At 39.8% G+C, this 22,201-nt stretch overlaps 1 protein-coding gene across 1 annotated transcript in view; it reads right to left on the bottom strand.

Moving 5' to 3' along the window:
• Positions 1-20,869, bottom strand: part of LOC150077880 (protein TEX261) — a 77,313-nt gene extending 56,444 nt beyond the window's left edge. The window contains exon 1 of the mRNA XM_090384875.1: positions 20,766-20,869. Coding sequence (XP_090241001.1) covers positions 20,766-20,835 — 70 coding nt within the window. The 5' untranslated portion in view covers positions 20,836-20,869. The remainder of the gene's footprint in view (positions 1-20,765) is intronic.
• Between the last annotated feature and the right edge of the window lie 1,332 nt (positions 20,870-22,201).

Raw genomic sequence — 22,201 nt, 5'->3', positions numbered from 1 at the left:
CTATTAGTTAAATCATTTTAATTGATGAAGCAAATTTATCTCACAGGTGAAGAGGCTGTATTGTCTTGTTTTAGTTTATCAATACAATATCAGATAGTATAAACAACAAAACTGAAACACTGTATGAAAACTTTTCCTCTTATGACCATTGAAATAACTTTTAACTGTCAAATGTTGTGCCTAAGTTGTGCTTACATTTCCTACAGTTATGAAGAAGCTGTAAGCAAAACCAAATTCAAAAACAATTTCCTCATCATCACCTTTCTCAACCTGTTGAGCAAATCAGACAGCAGTAGGGTATCATCACTATGAAATAAAAACATTAAATGTTGCAATACCATATTCTACTGTACTGTACTGTACTACATTAAACGTTGCAACACCATATTCTACTGCATTGTACTCCACGACTATGAAACAGGAATTGACTGTATAATCTCTTGTCTCCTTCTTTGCTAACCTATAGACTGCGTAGGATTAGTGCAACCAACGTGCAGCTCCCTTGCTGCCCATCTATCCTTTCCACCTTGCGGGGTATCCCAATCTCCCTTTCGCCTGATTGAGCCTTACTCCATTGATGCTTGGAGAAAGCTTTACTCTTCATCCTCCATATTTCCACCTTTCTCATTCTCTTACATACATTCTGTACCTCCCCACACTCTCATAACTTTTTTTTTTACTTTGTCTCTGTCTAGGAAGCTCAATGGGCAGCTGGCTCACCAAGTTGCTGATATGGAGAAAGGGAAGGGTAAGTGGGAGAGGACAGTGGTTATTAACCGACACTATTCTTTGTGAATTAATGTTAGGAGGAGACAACCAGGGTTCAGTGCTGGAGCCCACTGTTGTTTTCTATATTTATTAATGATATTAATGAAGGGATATCATGCTTCCTGTCTAACTTTGCATATGATACAAAGTTGGCAGGGTGGTTAATGTCAGTGATGAAGGTATGCTACTGCAACAGGTTCTAGAAAAGTTAAGCAGATAGGCTGAGAAATAGAAATTGAAGTTTAACCTTGACAAATGCAAAGTACTGCATATGGGTAGCAGTAACCCCAGAGTAATATACCAACTGTGTCGTACTACACTCAGGGTTGTGGAAAATGAAAAAGACCTGGAAGTAACTGTGCAGTCAGATATGAATTTCTCTGAGCAAGGCAGACAAGCTGCCAGCCAGCTCATGGGATTTTGTCAATGATATACAAGAATTTTGCTAGCAGGGATAAGGAGCTGATTATACCATTGTACAAGACAATGGTCAGACCACATCTTGAGTACTGCATATAGGTCTGGAGGCCTCATTTTAGGAAGGATGTGGAACTACTGAAACAAATACAGAGAAGAGCAATAAGATTAATGGGGGGGAACAAAGGGGTACTCTAACCGAGAAAGGCTTCAGTTCTACAAACTGCAGTCTGGAGACTAGGCTCCTGCAAGATGATCTGATTGAGGTGTTTAAGCCTTTGGATGCCTTGAGCAAACTCAAAGCTGATGGGATCCTTCCTCTTGGTCAGACTATGGTCATGACGGACATAAATTTGAGAAAAGATGGTTGCAGAACAGATGTGCAGAAGTTTACCTTCAGTCAACAGTGGCTGATTGCTGGAACAAGCTTCCATCTGTTGTTGTGGAATTGGATGGTCTGAATAAATTCAAGAAGAACTAGACAGGCTACTGGAGGGGATGGATAGGTGAAATGGAAGATGTTTTTTTTTTTTTTTTTTTTTGGCCGATGCTGCATAAGCTTGGGTTCTTGCATCATACTGGAACAAATACAGAGAAGAGCAATAAGACTGATGAGGGGAACAAAGGGATACTCTAACCAAGAAAGGCTTTAGTTCTACAAACTACAAACTGGAGACTAGGCTCCTGCAAGGTGGTCTGATTGATGTGTTTAAGGCTTTGGATAGCTTGAGCAGACTCAAAGCTGATGGGATCCTTCCTCTTAGTCAGACTACTGACATCACGGACATAAATTTGAGAAAAGATGGTTGCAGAACAGATGTGCAAAAGAGAGAGACTGCTTCTACAAGAATATTTGCTGATGCTATCGAGGCGGTGTTAGGTGGGTCGGAAAACTGCTAGATTGGGGGAATTCACAGACTAAAAGGTTAAAAGTAGCCGCAGGCAGAGGTGAAGGTGATTCTTGCACAACTTCTATTAGAATAAGTAGCGACCTGGAGCGAGGGGTGTTGGGGGTTTCAGAGACATGGCAGTCATCGTGAAACAGGTGGGTATATGGGATGTGTTAGGGTAACTAAGAATAAGAATAGGTGCATGTATACTTGCATATATACCAATGCTAGAAGTATAGTAAATAAATTTGATGAATTTGAAGTGCTGGTCAAGACATCAAAGGCGGATATTGTTGGGATAGCAGAGACGTGGTGTCACACAGATATAAGGAATGCAGAACTGGAATTTGGGGAGTACAATGTGTACTCCCCAAACTCCCCAAAGCAGGTGTTATGCTGCTAATTAAGAAAAACATAAAATCAAAAGAAGTGCATCCAGTTGATATAGATGAACAGTGCACTGTTGAGTCAGTTTGGTGTGACATAAGCACTGCGAGAGCAAAAATAAGAGTAGGAGCGTGTTATACACCTAATGACTCGAATGAGTACAATGAACAATTGTACAGAAAAATAGAGTGGGCCAGTAAATCAGAATGTCTTATAATGGGGGATTTTAACTTCCCAGATATTGACTGGAACTTGTGGGTTGGTCACTCACACACTAGTAAGATTTTTTTGGATTTATTGGATGATTGTTTTCTGCAGCAGGATGTTCGAGAGGCAACCAGAGAGGGTAATACTCTTTATCTGGTTATCAGCAGTGATCATTCGTGTATTAAGAATTTGCAGATAAAGGAACCACTAGGTGGCAGTGATCACAGTGTACTGATGTGGGATTTACTTAAAGATATAATTACCATCAGGGGTAAAGGAAAGGGTTTTTGCTTCCGTAAAGGTGAGTACAGTGGTCTCAGACAGTTTTTAAATTCTCTACAGTGGGATCAACTGACGATGTTACCAACAGTAAATTCGAAGTGGGAAGCATTCAAGGAATTAATTGTGGAAGCTACTAAAAGTTTCATACCTATTAAGAAATATTGTTCAAGGTTTAGGCCTAAATGGTTATCAAACGAACTAATGAGACTCGTGATAGAGAAGAAAAATGCATGGGATGCATATAAATTATCAAGCGACTCAGAAGCCAATGGCAGATATAAGCTAGCCTGTAATCAGGTCACAAAGGAGGTTAGGCAGGCGAAGGCAGATTACGAGAAATCTTCTTAGCAAAAGATGCTAAGAAAAACAGCAAGGATTTCTTTACTTATATAAACTCTAAAAGGAAGGGGATGAATCTGATTGGCCCACTTGATATCGATGGTTCAACTGTTGATGACCTTGCTCAGATAGCAAACAAGCTGAATGAGTATTTTGCATCTACATTCACACATGAGGAGTTATTAAGGTTTGAAAATGGCAGAAGGTTATCAAATTGTAGCAGGTGCTTAATAATTTTGTAATAACTGAGAGCAAAGTGGAGGAGAAATTGTTGAAGTGAAACATAAGAAAGGTACGTGGGGTGGATGGGGTCTATCCAGTTATATTAAAGGAGGCAGCAAAGCAACTAAGCAAACCCTTAGCCATAATTATGAGAGCATCCTTGAACTCAGGGGAGGTCCCCACAGGGAGATGTGCAAATGTATCCCCAATTCATAAAGGGGAATCGAAGGGTGACAAGAGTAATTACAGACCAGTTAGTTTAACTTCTGTTCCGGGTAAAATAATGGAGTCACTGGTTAAAGATGCATTGCAGGATCATCTAGACAAGACTGCAGCAATAATTCAGACACAGCATGGGTTTGTTAAGGGAAAGTCTTGTATGACAAATTTGATAGGATATTATGATGTGGTTACAAAGGAACTGGATGCAAAAAATAATTTTGATATCATATATTTGGATTTCAGGAAAGCTTTTGACATTGGAGCAGAATGGTATTAAGCGTAAGTTACTACAATGGGTAAAAGGATAGTTTTGAGTGGGAGAAGACAGAGGGTGGTAATTAATGGGTGCTGCCCTTCGTGGACTAATGTTATTAGTGGAGTCCCACAGGGTTCGGTGTTGGGTCCTCTGTTGTTTTGTATATTTATCAATGATATTGATGAAGGTATATCAGGCTTAGTGTCAAAGTTTGCAGATGATACAAAGGTTGACAGGATTGTTAATGACAGTAATGGCAGTGTGCTACTGCAACAGGATCTAGATAATTTGGGCAGATGGGCTAAGAAGTGGCAACTGAAGTTTGTTTAACCTTGACAAATGCAAAGTACTGCATATGGGTAGAAGTAACCCCAGAGAAACGTACCAACTGTGTCCTACTACACTTAAGGTGGTAGAAAATGAAAAAGACCTGGGAGTAATTGTGCAGTCAGATATGAAGTTTTCTGAGCAATGCAGACAGGCTGGCAGGGCAGGTCATGGGGTTTTGTCAGTGATATATAGGAATTTTGCTAGCAAGGAAAAGGAGGTGATTGTCCCTCTGTATAAGGCAATGGTCAGGCCATGCCTTGAGTACTGCGTACAGGTCTGGAGGCCTCATTTTAGGAAGGATGTAGATTTGCTTGAGCATGTACAGAGAAGGGCAACAAGATTGGTGAGGGAAATGAAGGAGTCCTCTTACCAAGAGAGGCTTAAGTTCTGCAAATTGCAGTGGCTGGAGACTAGGCACCTGCGCTGTGATCTCATTGAGGTGTATAAGGCCTTGAATGGGTTGAGCACACTGAATTACGAACCTAAGGGAGAATAAATTCAAATTAAGAAAAGATAGATGTAGAATAGATGTGCGGAAATTTGCCTTTAGCCAGCGGGCGGTTAATTGCTGGAATAAACTTCCATCTGTCATTGTGGAAGTTGATAGGTTAAATAAATTTAAGGAGGAACTAGACAGGCATTTGGAGGGAATGGTGTGATTTTTTTTTTTTTTTTTTGGCTGATGCTGCATAAGCTCATACACTTGCTTTCTTGCATCACAATGCCACTACTACTACTATTTCCCACTATTAATACTTATACTATTAGTGAAAAGGTTGGACTAAAAGCTGTTATCTTTGAACCATTCTACTGGTAATTTATATTTATAGCTAGAAGGTAATTTAGTTTATTTATAGTTAGATAATTTGGCTAAGGTTATAGTGAACTCCATCTGATGTTGGTGGAAAATTCATTGGATGTGTTGGTAAAGTTTGGTTCCGTGGTATTGTGTATGTCAACTGGCTTGATGATGATAAGTTGTATTATTAGATATTATAGCAGCACCATATTTAACAGTGGTTCTGTTTATATTCTTATTGGTAAGGGATTAAAATACACTATGCTGTTAGTGTCTTGAATAGTGAGGTATCTTTCTAGTTGATAAAGTATATGCTAATTTTATTATAAGATAAGAAAACAAGGTGAGGTCAGTGCTAGAAAACACATTTTTAAGTTGTCTAGCAAACTGAACATAAGTCAGAATTATTTTTGTATTAGTAACTGAATGTTTTATTACAGGAGGACTCTAATATATTTTGCTTTGTGTGTGTTTTCTCAGATTAATTGTAGGGATATTTTTTTTTAAAGAAAGCTTTAGTTAAATACTGCAATTCTGTTGTAAATCATTTTCATTATGGCAATATTTTATGCATTATAAACCAGTATACAAAGAACAGATTTTTTAACAATGTATGAATGATGACGTGAACAAAAGTGCAGAAATTTCCCTGTATGTGTTGTTTTTCTATAAATGCAAGTTTTTAATTAATTATTATACTTAAAGATTTTAAGTTTAAAAAGAGTTTATACTATAATCTTCTTTGAGTCTGAGTGTGTATTTTAGTCAATGATGGACAGGATTAAATTTTAAGAAAATTCATCTATATTGTTTAACAGAGATTAAAAGAATATTCTCTGTATACTGAATGAATAAATTAACTGTATGAGGAGGAAGGTTGAGAATATAATCTTCTATAGATGCTAAATATAATTCTGATAATGGGGCTGAAATTCCTAGTCCCATCGCAAGTCCATATATTTGTTTGTAGATATCCGAGTTAAATCTAAAATATCTGGCTTGGGTGTTAGATAGATTTAGTTTGATCTAACTCAGCTATCTACACACAAATATATGGACTTCTGAATGGACTAGGTATTTCAACCCTGTTATCAGAAATATATTTAGCATCTATAGAAGATTATATCCTCAACCCTCCTCTGCTACAGTTAAATTAATCCTCTATGGGATTTCATTTTAATAAGTTTTTAATACTCACAATCCTATCCAAGTAACCTCCTTCTAACCTTCACAATGAGTTGCCTGATATTGCACTACCTCGAATAAGTAATGCTTCAGTAGAGAAGATTATTGTTACTTTTTCTAAGTGGATACCACCACCACCCAGACAGCAGTTTCAAGGCGGTTTGGCCTCTCATTGGTGGGTGGGTGGGTGGTAGGTACCTTGGTGTTGCAAGTGACAACCCAGTTATGAACTTCACAATATGAGAGATGCAAGATGGTGTACAACAGTATAGACTGAAAAGTCTTAGGGCTAAAGCCTCTTATTTCATGGAGGTAGTGCAATATCAGGCAACTTGTTGTGAAGGTATTCACAATATGAGATTAACATTAGCATTAGTTGAGGCATATGATGCGAGAAAGCAAGCTTATATAATATCAGCCAAAAAAAAAACCCTTTCCATTTCACCCATCCATTAATTCCAAATGTTTGTCTAGTTCTGCCTCGAACTTATTTAAGTTGCTGACCTCCACTACAAGTGATGGAAGTTTGTTCCATCTATCAACCACCCGCTGGCTAAAGGCAAATTTCTGCACATCTATTCTACAATTATCTTTCTTCAATTTGAATTTATGCCCCCTCAGGTAAGTAATCTGAGCAAGAGGAAGAATCTCATTAGCACTGGGCTTGCTCAATCCATTCAAGGCCTTATACACCTCAATTAGATCACCTTGCAGGTGCCTAGTCTCCAGAACTTAAGCCTTCTTGGTAACACCAACCCTTTGTTCCACTCACCAATCTTGTTGCCCTTCTCTGTAAAAACAATGCCATTTTACCATTTTCGGTAATTCACTACATACAAACATGATGCTAATGCACTAATCTGTTACATTTAATGAATTTTATGAGGCTTTAGTCCTAAATCTTTTCAATAATTATTAGACTTACTAGTGAAAATCATGTTTAATGTTGTTATTTGGTTTTTAGGAGCATTAGCAACTAAGGCCACATTGCTCCGGGAATATGAGGTGGTCATTCCCTGACCTTCCCGCATCCTCTGTATTTGGTGGTGACGGGATCGAACCCCGGTCTAATCAAGAAGCGTGTGTTACGCACAGCTGCTCCTCTCCACCTGGCTACGGAGGCGCCTCGTGTTTAATAATTATTAAACATGATTTTCACTTAACAAAACCATATTGTGTGTCCTTGAAGAATGCTGTTGCTATCTAAATGACCCTGGATTGCCCTCTTAATCACTGCCTAGAAGATTTTCCCTACTAAAATACTGAAGTCTGCATTTACTAATTTCACTTTTCGAACCACTTTGTGTTGGCAATACGTTGGCACTTCTTCAATCCAAAGAAATCTCAGCCGAGTCAAATGATGGCCCCATAATTAACATCATTGGCTCAATACACCCTCTTGCTGCCTCCCTTGCCTTTAGACTAGAAAGTTTTTCTAATAAACAATCATCTATAATTTTGAAATCACTAAATTCACATGTCTCATGCTTTACTTGCACAGTCTCTCCTCAGCACAAAGGGCCTTTCATCAGTAAAGACCGATGCAAAGTACCTATTCAATTCATGAACCACCTGGGTTATCTAAGACTTTCTCGTATCAAGTACACAAGAGTCCAATCTGGTTAATTTTCTTCTTCTTTGTATTCACATACATGAAAAACCTGCTTATCTACATTCTTTGCTCTCTTAGCCATTTCTTTCTCACTCTCAGCCTAAGCCTCCCTAACCTTATATGTTCTATTATTACAAATCAACTTCTGACTGTTGTAGGCTTCAGTACTCTTTATCACTCTAACTTTCCCATACTCTTTTGCTGCTTCATTAGACTGGCCAACTCTGTACTCGTCCACCTTTGCATCCTTGTTGCACTATATTTTCTAAATGGCATACAGTACATGCATTCATAGGGATTATTGCTTTAAAGGTATTCCATAATTCTAATGTATTAGCCTTCCTGAAATTCACAAAATTGATAAGATGCCACGCAGCACCTTTAAACTGTCATAGTCCCCATAATGTCAAAGCCACCCATAATAAGACATTCATACTTGCTCGCCTATTCCAAATGTATGTCGAGACTCTTTTCATACTTTCCACAACCTTGTGGTCTATAGATTACTCTTGTTATATGAATGAGGTGTGGGTTAGTTGTTTCCAACTAACTCATCACTACACAAATTCTGTGCTGATAGGCAAACTTCTGACTCAGCGAAAGTTCTTTTTAGTTGCACCACTGCTTCTATCTTCCCAAGCTTCCTAAATATAATATACATACCATAGTGGAACTCAACATCCCAATTTCCAGGTGTTTCTGTTAGCCCTATTATATATTAGCATTAATTAATTGTCCTAACCAGAATTCAGATTCACCCATTTTATTGATAACACTCCTGACATTGCATGACATTACTGTAGGCACAGTTAGGACTAAGTATTCTTCTTTCTTTACTACACTGACATACACCTATACATACTGTATAAGGTAGGGGTGTGTGTGTGTGTGTGTGTGTGGTAATGGCAAATGATGCAAGAAAGATGCTTGTATAACGGGATAATCACCTTCATATGCGAGGTGATCTGATTGAAGTGTATAAGGCCTTGAATGAATGGGATGTGCATGCTGAATGCTGATGGGATTCTTCCTATTGCTCAGATTAAGAACTTGAGGGGGCATAGATTCAAATTGAGGAAAGACAGTTGTAGAATAGATGTGCGGAAATTTGCCTTTAGCCAGTGGGTAGTTGATTGGTGGAACAGCCTTCCATCTTTTGTTGTGGAAGTTGATAGCCTAAATAAATTTAAGGCTGAGCTGGACAGGCATTTGGAATGAATGGAGGGGTGAAATGGGAGTGTTTTTTTTTTTTTTTTGCCTGATGCTGCATAAGCTTGCTTTCTTGCATCGTATGCCTCTGCTAATGCTGAAGTCCATATAGCTTTTAGCACCAGCCAAAAAAAAAAAAAAAACCCCAGTTCACCCATCTGTACCCTTCAAGAACTTGTCTAGTTCTCCCTTGAATTTATTCAACCTACTCACTGCCACAACAACAGACTGAAACCTGTTCCAACAATCAACCACCCACTGGCTGAAGGCAAACTTCCATCTATCTCGCAAACATGCTTCCTCAACTGGAATTTATGCCCCCTCAATGTTTAATCTTGACAAATGCAAAGTACTGCATATGGGCAGCAATAACCCCAGAGTAATGTACCAACTGTGTGGTACTACACTCAGGGTAGTGGAAAATGAAAAAGACCTGGAAGTAACTGTGCCGTCAGATATGAATTTCTCAAAGCAAGTGGAAAAATACCAGAAATATTCAGCCTACTCAATCCATTCAAAGCTTTGAACATCTCAATCACATCTCCTGCAGGTGCCTGGTCTTGAGATGCTGCAATTTGCAGAAATGAAGCCTTTCTAGGTAAGAGCACCCTTTTGTTCCCTTCACCAATCTGGTTGCCATTATCTATACCCATTCCAGCAGATCTACATCCTTCCTAAAATGAGAGCTCCAGACATCCATACAGTAGTCAAGATGTGACCTAGCCATGGCCTTATAAAAAGGAATAATCACTTCCTTATCCCTACTAGCAAAATTTCTGTATATCATTGACAAAACATCATGAGCTGTCCTGGCAGCATGTCTACACTACTCAGAGAATTTCATGTCTGACTGCACAATTACCCCCAGATCTTTTTCATTCATTCTTTACCCTTAGTGTAGTACCCACCCTTACGCTACAGTTATTGCTACCAATGTACAGTACCTTGCATTTGTCAATGTTAAATCAGTTCCATCTTTAATTAAATTGCACATTAGTACACTATGATTGCTGCCACCAAGTGGGTATTTTACCTACAGATTCTTAATGCATGAAAAATCACTGATGATAACCAGATCAAGAGTATTGCTTCCTCTTGCTACCTTTCTAACATGCTTCTGTAGAACACAATCATTTAAGAAATCTACAAAAGTCTTGCTAGTATGTGAGTGACCAACACACAAATTCCAGTCAACACCTGGTAAGTTAAAATCCCCCATTATGAGATATTCTGATTTGCTGGTCTACTCTATTTTCCTGTTGGTATAATCATAACAGTCATTAGGCTTATAACTCACTCCTACTCTCATTTTTGATTTCACGGTGCTTATATCACACCAAACTGACTCAACATCGCACTGTCTACCCATGTCAACTGGATGCACTCAAGAGCATAACCCATCCACCTCTCCTGTCCTTTGTGTACACACTGTACTTCTCATATTCAAATAATATATTTGATGAGTTTGAAGTGCTAGTCGAGATATTAAAGGCAGATATTGTTGGGATATCAGAGACATGGTGTCACACAGACATAACCAGTGCAGAATAGGAATTTGGGGAGTACAATGTGTAATCTCTAATTAATAGACAGAACAAGAAGGGAGCAGTGGTTATGCTGTTAGTTAAGAAACACATAAAATATAAGGAAGTGCATCCAATTGATGTTGGTGGACAATGCAATGTTGAGTCTGTCTGGTGTGACATAAGCACTGGAAAAGTAAAAATAAGGGTAGGTGTGTGTTATAGGCCTAATGAATCTGATGAGTATGTATAACAAGCAATTGTGCAGAGAAATAGAGTGGCCCAGTAAATCAGAGTGTCTTATAATGGGAGATTTCAATTTCCCAGAGATTGACTGGAATTTGTGGGTTGGTCACTCACACACTAGCAAAGCTTTTGTGGATTTATTGGATGATTGTTTTCTACAGCAGAATGTTTGGGAGGCAATTAGAGGGAGTAATACTCTTGATCTGATTATCAGTAGTGATTTTTCATGCATTAAGAATCTGCAGATAAAGGAACCACTAGGTGGCAGTGATCACAGTGTGCTGAAGTGGGATTTACTCAAAGAGGTAACTACCATCAGGGGTAAAGGGAAGGGTTTTTGCTTTCGTAAAGGTGACTACGGTGGTCTGAGACAGTACTTAAATTCTATACGGTGGAACCAACTGATGATGTTACCAACTGCAAATTCAAAATGGGAAGCATTCAAAGAATTATATGGAAACTTTTTGGAAGATACTAGGCTTTTCATACCAACTAAGAAATATTGTTTAGGATTTAGGCCTAAATGGATGTCAGATTAACTAATTGGCAGAGAAAAAAAAAAGCATGGGATATATATAAATTAACAGGTGACACAGAAGCCCATGATAGATATAAACTGGTCTGTAACCAAGTCACAAAGGAGATTAGACAGGCAAAGGCAGATCACGAGAAATCTTTAGCAAAGGATGCAAAGATTGGTCCACTTGATATCGATGGTTCAACTGTTGATGATCCTGCTCAGGTAGCTAACAAACTAAATGAGTATTTTGCATCTACATTCACACATGAGGAGTTATTCAGGGAGGGGAATGCCAGAGGTGTATTAAACTCTGCCAATAAGATAGATAATCTTGTAATAACTGGAGTAAAGTGGAAGAGAAATTGTTGAAGATAAACATAAGAAAGGCACCTGGGGTGAATGAAATCTATCCAGTCATATTAAAGGAGGCAGCAAAAGAAGTAAGCAAACCCTTAGCCATAATTATGAGAGCTTTCCTGGACTCAGGCCCATGGATTGGAGATGTGCAAATATGACCCTAAATTAAAAAGGAAAATCAAGGGAAGATCCAGTTAATTACAGACCTATTAGTTTAACTTCTGTTCCGGGGAAATTAATGGAAGCACTGGTCAAAGAAGCATTGCAGGATCATCTAGACAAGACTTCAGTTATAGCTCGGATACAGCATGAATTTGTTAAGGGGAAGTCTTGATTGACCAATTTGATTGGATACTACGATGTAGTCACAAAGGAACTGGATGCAAAGAATAATTTCGATATCATCTATTTGGATCTTAGAAAAGCTTTTGATACTGTTGCACATGGAAGACTGCTGAACAAATTGGAGCAGTGTGGCATTGGGGGCAAATTCCTGCTATGGATAAAGGGATGGTTGAGTGGGAGAAGCCAGAGAGTGGTAATCACTGTACACTGCTCTTCATGGACTAATGTTTTTAGTGGAGTCCCCCAGTATTCAGTGTTGGGTCCATTGTTGTTTTCCGTATTCATCATTGATATTGATAATGGTATATCAGATTTAATGTCCAAGTTTGCAGACTATACAAAGGTCGGCAGGGTTGTTAATGACAGTACGCTGCTGCAACAGGATCTAGAAAAGTTGAGCAGATGGGCTGAGAGGTGGCAACTGAAGTTTAACATTGACAAATGTAAAGTACTAGACATGGGAAGCAGTAACCCCCGAGTAACGTATCAACTGTGTGGTGCTACACTGGCCATGGTAGAGAGTGAAAAGGGGGTAATTGTGCAAGCAGATATGAAGTTTTCTGAGCAGTGCAGACAATCTGCAAGAGTAACTCATGGTGTCATGTCAAATGATATACAGGAATTTTTCTAGCAGGATAAGGAGGTGATTATCCCCTTGTTTAAGGCAATGTATGAGGTAATGGTCCGGCCACACCTTGTACTGTATACAGTCTGGAAGCCTCATTTTATGAAGGATGTAGAGCTGTTGGAACGAGTACAGAGAAGGGCAACAAGATTAGTGAATGGAACAAAGGGTTGCTCTTACGAATAAAGGCTTAAGTTTTGCAAATTAGTGTCTGGAGACTAGGCATCTGCAAGGTGATCTGATTGAAGTGTATAAAGCCTTGAATAGTTTGAGCATGCTCAATGCTGATGAGATTCTTCCTCTTGCCCAGAATAATCACCTGAGAGGACATAAATTCAAATTGAGGAAAGACAGTTGCAGGATAGATGTGCGGAAGTTTGCCTTTAGCCAGCGGATGGTTGATTGCTGGAACAAACTTCCATCTGTCGTTGTAGAAGTTGATAGCTTAAACAGATTCAAGACAGAACTAGACAAACATTTGGAGCAAGTGGATGTGAAATGAGCAGGGTGTGTGTGTGTGTGTGTGTGTTTTTTGCCTGATGCTATATTAGCTTGCTTGCTTGCATCATGTGCCCTTGCTAATGCTAAATTCAGCATTGCTTACATCTGAGCGACACTGTCTCCACTATTCCTTCAATGTCTGCATTGAATGTCTTAATCGGTACATCAAATTTATTTACAATGCTCCTAGCATTAGTGTAAATAAACACAGCCAATGTATTCATTTGTTCCATGATGACCCACAGTAAGGCCTGAAATACCAGATAACCAGATAACTAACTTTCCTCGCTGCAGCATGTACCAATAGTAGCAATGCAAGAATCACTTTTACTTCTGCCTGTGGCTCTAGTTAAACTATTAGTCTGTGTATCCCGACCAAGCTAGCAGTTTTCCAACCCACATATCACTGCCTCGATAGCATCAGCAAATATTCTTGCACACCTTCTATTCAAGTATATCCCATCCATATAAAATCTGTCTCTTCTGCTATGCAGGTAACTATCCTGGTGATCTTCAAATTTATTCAAATTGTTAGCCTCAACTACCTGCAAGAGCAACTTTTTCTAGCAATCAACAGCTCACTGGTTAAAAGAAAACTTCCTACAATCTAATCTAAACCTCTGTAATTTGAATTTATGACCCCTAGTTTTGGAATTATTTATAATAGTGGGAATTCCACCCTCATTCATTTTACTAATCACTATCAGAGCCTTATAAACCTCAGTCAAGTGACCTCTGAGGTACCTAGTTCCAAGCTCTGTAGCCCACATAATCGGAGTCTTTCCTCATGTGGTCGTCCTTCTGCCAATCTCACCATTCAAGTTGCCCATCTTTGGACTCTTTCAAGAAGCTAGATGTCTTTTTTCAAATGAAGTCTCCACACTTGAACACAGTATTCCAAATGAGGTCTTACACTTCCTTTATACAGCAAATTATAACCCCCCACGCCGATCTCTACAAGACAGTGTTCGATAAATCATTGATAGGACACCGTGGGTTTTCCTGGCTGCCTGTTTACACTGTTCAGAAAACTTCATATCTGCTTGTATTGAAACTACAAAATACCTTTCCTCCACTGTTTTTAATTCAATCCCACTAAGTGTATAATTTATTTGTGGGTTACTATTCCCCAAATGTAAGACCTTGCATTTAGCAGCATTAAAACATAGCTGCCGCACTTCACTGACCATCTTTGAAGTCTGTTCAAGTCAACCTGAAGGAGCACTGCTCGACACTGATCATTAACATTTCTACCAATCTTTATATCATATGAAAATTTTGACATCACCTTCTATCACTTCATCAATGTCATTTATGAAAATGAGAAACAATATTGGTCTAAGAACCGATCCTTGAAGGACACCACTCCTAATATCACACCAATTTGAATAATATCCATTAATCAAAAACCTCTGCCTTCTGCCCTGCAACCACCCAGCAATCCATCTTAGAATCTTATTAGTAATCCCAACCTGTTCAAACTTATACAGTAACCTCTCATGAGGGACAGATTATATTGAAATTGTTACCTAAATCTTGTTTATGAGTAACTAGGTCAAAATAGCTTACTAGGTTAGTTAAGTGTAATTTACCTTTACGAAACCATGTTGTGTACCTTTCAGAATACCATATCTATCTAAATTAGCCTGGATTGCACTTTTAATCATTGCCTCTAAGATTTTTCTTACCACTGAAGTCAGACTAACTGGTTTGTAGCTACCAACTTCACTCTTAGTACTGCTTTTATGGAGTGGCAATACATTGGCACTTCTCCAATCCAAAGGGAATTGCCTCTGAGTTCAAAGATGCCCTCATAATTAACCTCAATGGTTCAATACACTCCCTTGCGCTCTCCCTCAAAACTACATGGTATATATGCCATCAACTCTGGGAACCTTTCTTGCCTTTATGGTCAAAAGTATTTCTAATAGACAATCATCTGTGATTATGACATCACTAATTTCATATGGCTCAGCCACTTCTCAGCACGAAGGTTCTTGTGTCAGTAAAAACCAATGCATAGCATATATTCAATTCAACATCAGCTGGGTTATCTAAGACTTTCCCACACCAAGTGCACAAGGGACTGAACTGATTAGCTTTCATCTTTGTTGTATTCACACAAAAAATTCCTTGTCCCCATTCTCTGTTCTCTTAGCCAATGCTTTCTCATACACAGTCTTGGCCTAATATAGACATGTGTATATATATATATACACACTGGGCCACCACTTTATTAGATACATCCCTGCTGTGCACACAAATGGTTTGTCCCACAATGTCATTAGCATTAGCATTATTAGCATTAGTAGAGGCATATGATGCAAGTAAGCAAGCTTATGCAGCATCAGCCAAAAAAAATTTAAAACAAAATTCCACTTCACCCCTCCGTTCATTCGAAATACCTGTCCAGCTGAGCCTTAAATTTATTTAGGCTATCAACTTCCACAACAAGGGATGGAAGTCTGTTCCACCAACCAACTACCCGCTGGCTAAAGGCAAATTTCTGCACATCTATCCTACATCTGTCTTTCCTCAATTTGAATTTATGCCCTCTCAGGCGATTATTCTGGGCGAGAGGAAGAATCCCATCAGCATTGAGCATGCTCAAACCATTCAATGCTTTATACAACTCTATCAGATCACCTCGCCGGTGCCTAGTCTCCAGACACTGTAATTTGCAAAACTTAAGACTTTCTTCGTAAGAGCAACCCTTTGTTCCATTCACTAATCTTGTTGCCCTTCTCTGTACTCGTTCCAGCAGCTCTACATCCTTCTTGAAATGAGGCCTCCAGACCTGTATACAGTACTCAAGGTGTGGCCTGACTATTGCCTTTTACAAGGGAATAATCACCTACTTATCCCTGCTAGAAAAATTCCTGTATATCATTGACAAGACACCATGAGCTACTCTTGCAGCCTGTCTGCACTGCTCAGAGAACTTCGCATCTGCATGCACAATCACCCCCAGGTCCTTTTCATTCTCTACCACTGTCAGTGTAGTACACAGAGTTGATACGTTGCTCTGGGGTTGCTGTTTTCCATATGTAGTACCTTTACATTTGTCAATGTTAAACTTCATTTGCCATCTCTCAGCCCATCTGCTCAACCTTTCCAGATCCTGTTGCAGCAGCATAGCATCAGTAGCGTCCAACACTGAACCCTGAGGGACTCCACTAATAACATTAGTCCATGATGAGCAGTGTCCATTGATCACCACTCTCTGTCTTCTCCCCCTCAACCACCCCTTTATCCATAGCAGCAATTTGTCTCCAATGCCACACTGCTCCAATTTGTGCAGCAGTCTTCCATGTGCAACAGTATCAAAAGCCTTTCCAAGTATATAATATCAAAGTTATTCTCTGCATCCAGCTCTTTTGTGACTGCATCATAGTATCAAATCAAATTGGTCAGGCAAGACTTCCCCTTAACAAAACCATGCTGTGTCCGAGCTATAACTGAAGTCTTGTCTAGATGATCCTGCAGTGCTTCCTTAACCAGTGCCTCTATTAATTTTCCTGGAACAGAAGTTAAACTCACAGGTCTATAATTACTTGTGTCAGCCTTTGATGCTCCTTTGTGAATTGGGGTCACATTTGCACATCTCCAGTCTATGGGTACTTCCGCTGAGTCCAAGGAAGCTCTCTTAATTATGGCTAAGGGTTTGCTTACTTCCTTTGCTGCCTCCTTTAATATAACTGGATAGATCCCATCCACCCCAGGTGTCTTTCTTGTGGTTATCTTCAACAATTTGAGGCAAATAGCTGCTATGGATAAAGGGGTGGTTGAGGGGGAGAAGACAGAGAGTGGTAATCAATGGACACTGCTCATCATGGACTAATATGGGAAACAGCATATGGGAAACAGCAACCCCAGAGCAACGTATCAACTCTGTGGTACTACACTGACAGTGGTAGAGAATGAAAGGGACCTGGGGGTGGTTGTGCAGGCAGATATGAAGTTCTCTGAGCAGTGCAGACGGGCTGCAAGAGTAGCTCATGGTGTATTGTCAATGATATATAGGAATTTTTCTAGCAGGGATAAGGAGGTGATTATTCCCTTGTATAAGGCAATGGTCAGGCCACACCTAGAGTACTGTATACAGGCCTGGAGGCCTCATTTCAAGAAGGATGTAGAGCTGCTGAAACGAGTACAGAGAAGGGCAACTAGATTGGTGAATCGGACAAAGGGGTGCTCTTACGAAGAAAGGCTTAAGTTTTGCGAATTACAGTGTCTGGAAACTAGGCACCAGCGAGGTGATCTGATAGAGGTGTACAAAGCCTTGAATGGTTTGAGCATGCTCAATGCTGATGGGATTCTTCCTCTTGCTCAGAATAATCACCCGAGAGGGCATAAATTCAAATTGAGGAAAGACAGATGTAGGATAGATGTGCGGAAATTTGCCTTTAGCCAGCAGGTGGTTGGTGGGTGGAACAGACTTCCATCCCTTGTCGTGGAAGTTGATAGTCGAAATAAGTTTAAGGCTCAGCTGGACAGGTATTTTGAACGAACAGAGGGGTGAAGTGGAAGTGGGTTTTTTTTTTTTTTTTTTTTTTTTGGCTGATGCTGCATAAGCTTGCTTTCTTGCATCAAATGCCTCTACTAATGCTAATGCTCTGGGATATGCGGTGGTCATTCCGTGACCTTTCCGCATCCTCTGTATTTGGTGGTGATGGGCTTGAACCCCGGTCTAATCAAGAAGCGTGTGCTATGCACTGCTGCTCCTTCCCACCTGGCTACGGAGGCGCCGTCTGCAGCAGCATGTTCGAGAGGCAACCAGAGAGGGTAATACTCTTGAACTGGTTATCAGCAGTGATCATTCATGTATTAAGAATTTGCAGATAAAGGAACCACTAGGTGGCAGTGATCACAGTGTACTGATGTGGGATTTACTTTAAGATATAATTACCATCGGGGGTAAAGGAAAGGGTTTTTGCTTCCGTAAAGGTGAGTACAGTGGTTTCAGACAGTTTCTAAATTCTGTACAGAGGGATCAACTGACGACATTACCAACAGTAAATTCTAAGTGGGAAGCATTCGAGGAATTAATCGTGGATGCTACTAAAAGGTTCATACCTATTAAGAAATACTGTTCAAGGTTTAGGCCTAAATGATTATCAAATAAACTAATGAGACTCGTGACAGAGAATAAAAAGGCATGGGATGCATATAAATTATCAAGTGACTCAGAAGCCTATGGCAGATATAAGCTAGCCTGTAATCAGGTCACAAAGGACGTTAGGTAGGCGAAGGCAGATTACGAGAAATCTTTGGCAAAAGATGCTAAGAAAAACAGCAAGGATTTCTTTACTTATATAAACTCTAAAAGGAAGGGGATGAATCTGATTGGCCCACTTGATATCGATGGTTCGACTGTTGATGATCCTGCTCAGATAGCAAACAAGCTGAATGAGTATTTTGCATCTACATTCACACATGAGGAGTTATTAAGGTTTGAAAATGGCAGAAGGTTATCAAATTGTAGCAGGGTGCTTAATGATTTTGTAATAACTGAGAAAAAAGTAGAGGAGAAATTGTTGAAGTTAAACATAAGAAAGGCACCTGGGGTGGATCCAGTTATATTAAAGGAGGTGGCAAAGCAACTAAGCAAACCCTTAGCCATAATTATGAGAGGCAGATTACAAGAAATTAAGTGGCAGATTATATAGGAATTTTGCTAGCAGGGAAAAGGAGGTGATTGCCCCTCTGTATAAGGCAATGGTCAGGCCACTCCTTGGACTCAGGGGAGGTCCCCACGGACTGTAGATGTGCAAATGTATCCCAAATTCACAAAGGGGGATCGAAGGGTGACATGAGTAATTACAGACCAGTTAGTTTAACTTCTGTTCTGGCTAAAATAATGGAGTCGCTGGTTAAATATGCATTGCAGGATCATTTAGACAAGACTGCAGCAATAATTCAGACACAGCATGGGTTTGTTAAGGGAAAGTCTTGTCTGACAAATTTGATAGGATATTATGATGTGGTTACAAAGGAACTGGATGCAAAAAATAATTTTGATATCATATATTTGGATTTCAGGAAAGCTTTTGACACTGTTGCGCATGGAAGACTATTGTACAAATTGGAGCAGAGGGTATTAAGGGAAGTTGCTACAATGGATAAAAGGATGGTTGAGTGGGAGAAGACAGAGGGTGGTAATTAATGGGTGCTGCTCTTCGTGGACTAATGTTATGTGGAGTCCCACAGGGTTCGGTGTTGGGACCTCTGTTGTTTTGTATATTTATCAATGATATTGATGAAGGTATATCAGGCTTAGTGTCGAAGTTTGCAGATGATACAAAGGTTGACAGGGTTGTTAATGACAGTAATGGCAATGTGCTACTGCAACAGGATCTAGATAATTTGGGCAGATGGGCTAAGAAGTGGCAACTGAAGTTTACCCTTGACAAATGCAAAGTACTGCATAGGGGTAGAAGTAACCCCAGAGAAACGTACCAACTGTGTGGTACTACACTTAAGGTGGTAGAAAATGAAAAAGCCCTGGGAGTAATTGTGCAGTCAGATATGAAGTTTTTTTATGAGCAATGCAGACAGGCTGCCAGGGCAGGTCATGGGTTTTGTCAATGATATATAGGAATTTTGCTAGCAGGGAAGAGGAGGTGATTGTCCCTCTGTATAAAGCAATGGTCAGGCCACACCTTGAGTACTGCAAACAGGTCTGGAGGTCTCATTTTAGGAAGGATGTAGATTTGCTTGAGTGTGTACAGAGAAGGGCAACAAGATTGGTGAGGGGAATGGAGGGATCCTCTTACCAAGAGAGGCTTAAGTTCTGCAAATTGCAGGGACTTTTGCACTAGGTACCTGTCATGGGGTTTTGTCAATGCACTAGGTACCTGTGCGGTGATCTGATTGAGGTGTATAAGGCCTTGAATGGGTTGAGCATAATTCTGATGGGATCCTTCCACTTGTTCAGATTACGAACCTAAGGGGGCATAAATTTAAATTAAGAAAAGACGGGTGTAGAATAGATGTGCGGAAATTTGCCTTTATCAAGCTTGCTGTTAATTGCTGGAACAAACTTCCATCTGTCATTGTGGAAGTTGATAGGTAAAAAAAATTTAAGGAGGAACTGGACAGGCATTTGGAAGGAATGGTGTGATTTTTTTTTTTTTTTTTTTGGGGACACCCCTGGTGCTGTTTGACATCAACATATTTTACACCCAACCCAATTGTTGTTATTTATTCATATAACGCTAAACTGCACAATGAATGAAATAACGTCCCTTTGACGTACAAACAATAAAGGGTAATAACAGGGTGAGCTTTCAGCAATTTTAAAATCGGCTTTGCTGTAGGAAAAACGGTGGGATACGTGGATTGTCTCACAACGACACTATTACGAAATGGGATCAAGCACCCAACCCAGTAAGTATGCCAGCACATAGTAGCATTCGGCATACTTTTTGAACATACTTCACATATTATAAGACGATATAGTTTGATATCTTTAATTAAAGAAAATCATGAATGGCAAGGTATTTAAGCTAAACTACACTTACCAACTGCTAAAACAATAAAACATAATTGAATAAGAATAGCAATCCAACTCATGAAATAAATAAACCACATTCCGATAATTAAAATAATCACATATATTTCACTACCGAAAGAAACAAAATTAGTTCAAAAATATATTTCAAACACGCATAGTTAGTAAACAGCTGAATATCATAGAGGCGACACCTGGAGAAATAAAACTCTAAATAACAGTAAAATTCAATTTATTTTTCCAACAATTATTATGATTATTATTGTTGTTGTTGTTACTCTTATATTATTTCTGCTTGATTGGGGGATTACACTCCGTGACGGATACTGCTACGAAGTATACAGGGTGGTTGTAATGTCTGGTTTTACTGTCGGTCGAGGAAATCTCTGATTATCCTACAGGTGTCCAGGATTGCGACTCCCTGGAGTTCCTTGATGTACTCTGGGAGGCCTATTGCTGCTGGGCTCGTATGTAGAGTCTTTGGTACCAAACCGGTTCTTGACACGATTATTGGGATGGTCAATAATTCTTGCATATGCCACATATCCTTGATCTCATGTATCAGGTTCGTGTATTTCCTAATTTTTTCCTCATGGGTTTTCAGGACATTGCTAGTGTTGGGCACCGCTATGTCAATCAGGTAGGTAGACTTTTCCATCTTGTCCACGAGGGTTATGTCAGGTCTGTTGTTCGGGATGGTCTTCTCCGTTATTATGGCGCAGTCCCAGTGAAGCTTGTGGGTTGGGAACCCTAGTTCTGACTAGAGTTCGTACATGTAGTATGGTACACTTTCTTTGGTCAGCTGGTATTTCCTCACTACCTTCTGATGTATTATCCTGGCTACCTTGTCGTGTCAATGAGTGTACTCAGTCTGGGTGATCACCTTGCACCCCGCGGTGATGCGTTGGATCGTTTCTGAGGCCAAATGGCATCGTCGACATGTGTCATCTGACATTCCAGGCTCCTTTAATATATATTTTCTATAGTTTCTGGTGTTGATTACCTGGTCTTGGATGGCCAGCATGAACCCTTCAGTCTCCGTGAAGAACGTCCAGCTTGTGAGCCATACATTGGGAGCAATGTTATCGATGTGATCTTGATGGAGATCATTGTAGTGTCTGCCATGGAATATCTTCTTTGCCCATCTTTTTAACTTTGTTTCTTGTGCCATCTGGGTGGGAGGGGGTGCCTCGCTTAGGTTGAGTGGGCTATACCACTTATCAATCTTACTTATGGATTGATTGAGTGGTGCTGTGTTGTTCTCGAAGTAATCCTTCAGGTTAACTATCGCTGTTTTCTATTTTTCTCTCAGTTCTATCAGGCTCCTTCCTCTCTGTTTCCGAGGTATTGTTATTTTCTCCACTGCGGACTTCGGGTGGTATTGGCGACTCTTGGTCATAATTGTGCTTGTCTTTCGCATGATATCTTCTAGCTCGGTGCTAGTCC

The sequence above is a fragment of the Mastigoproctus giganteus genome, chromosome 11 (genome assembly GCF_048544385.1).
Source record: "Mastigoproctus giganteus isolate SK-2022 chromosome 11, ASM4854438v1, whole genome shotgun sequence".
NCBI classification, from domain to species: domain Eukaryota; kingdom Metazoa; phylum Arthropoda; class Arachnida; order Uropygi; family Thelyphonidae; genus Mastigoproctus; species Mastigoproctus giganteus.
The sequence above is the reverse complement of the archived record's forward strand: the minus strand, read 5'-3'. Positions and strand labels throughout refer to the sequence as shown.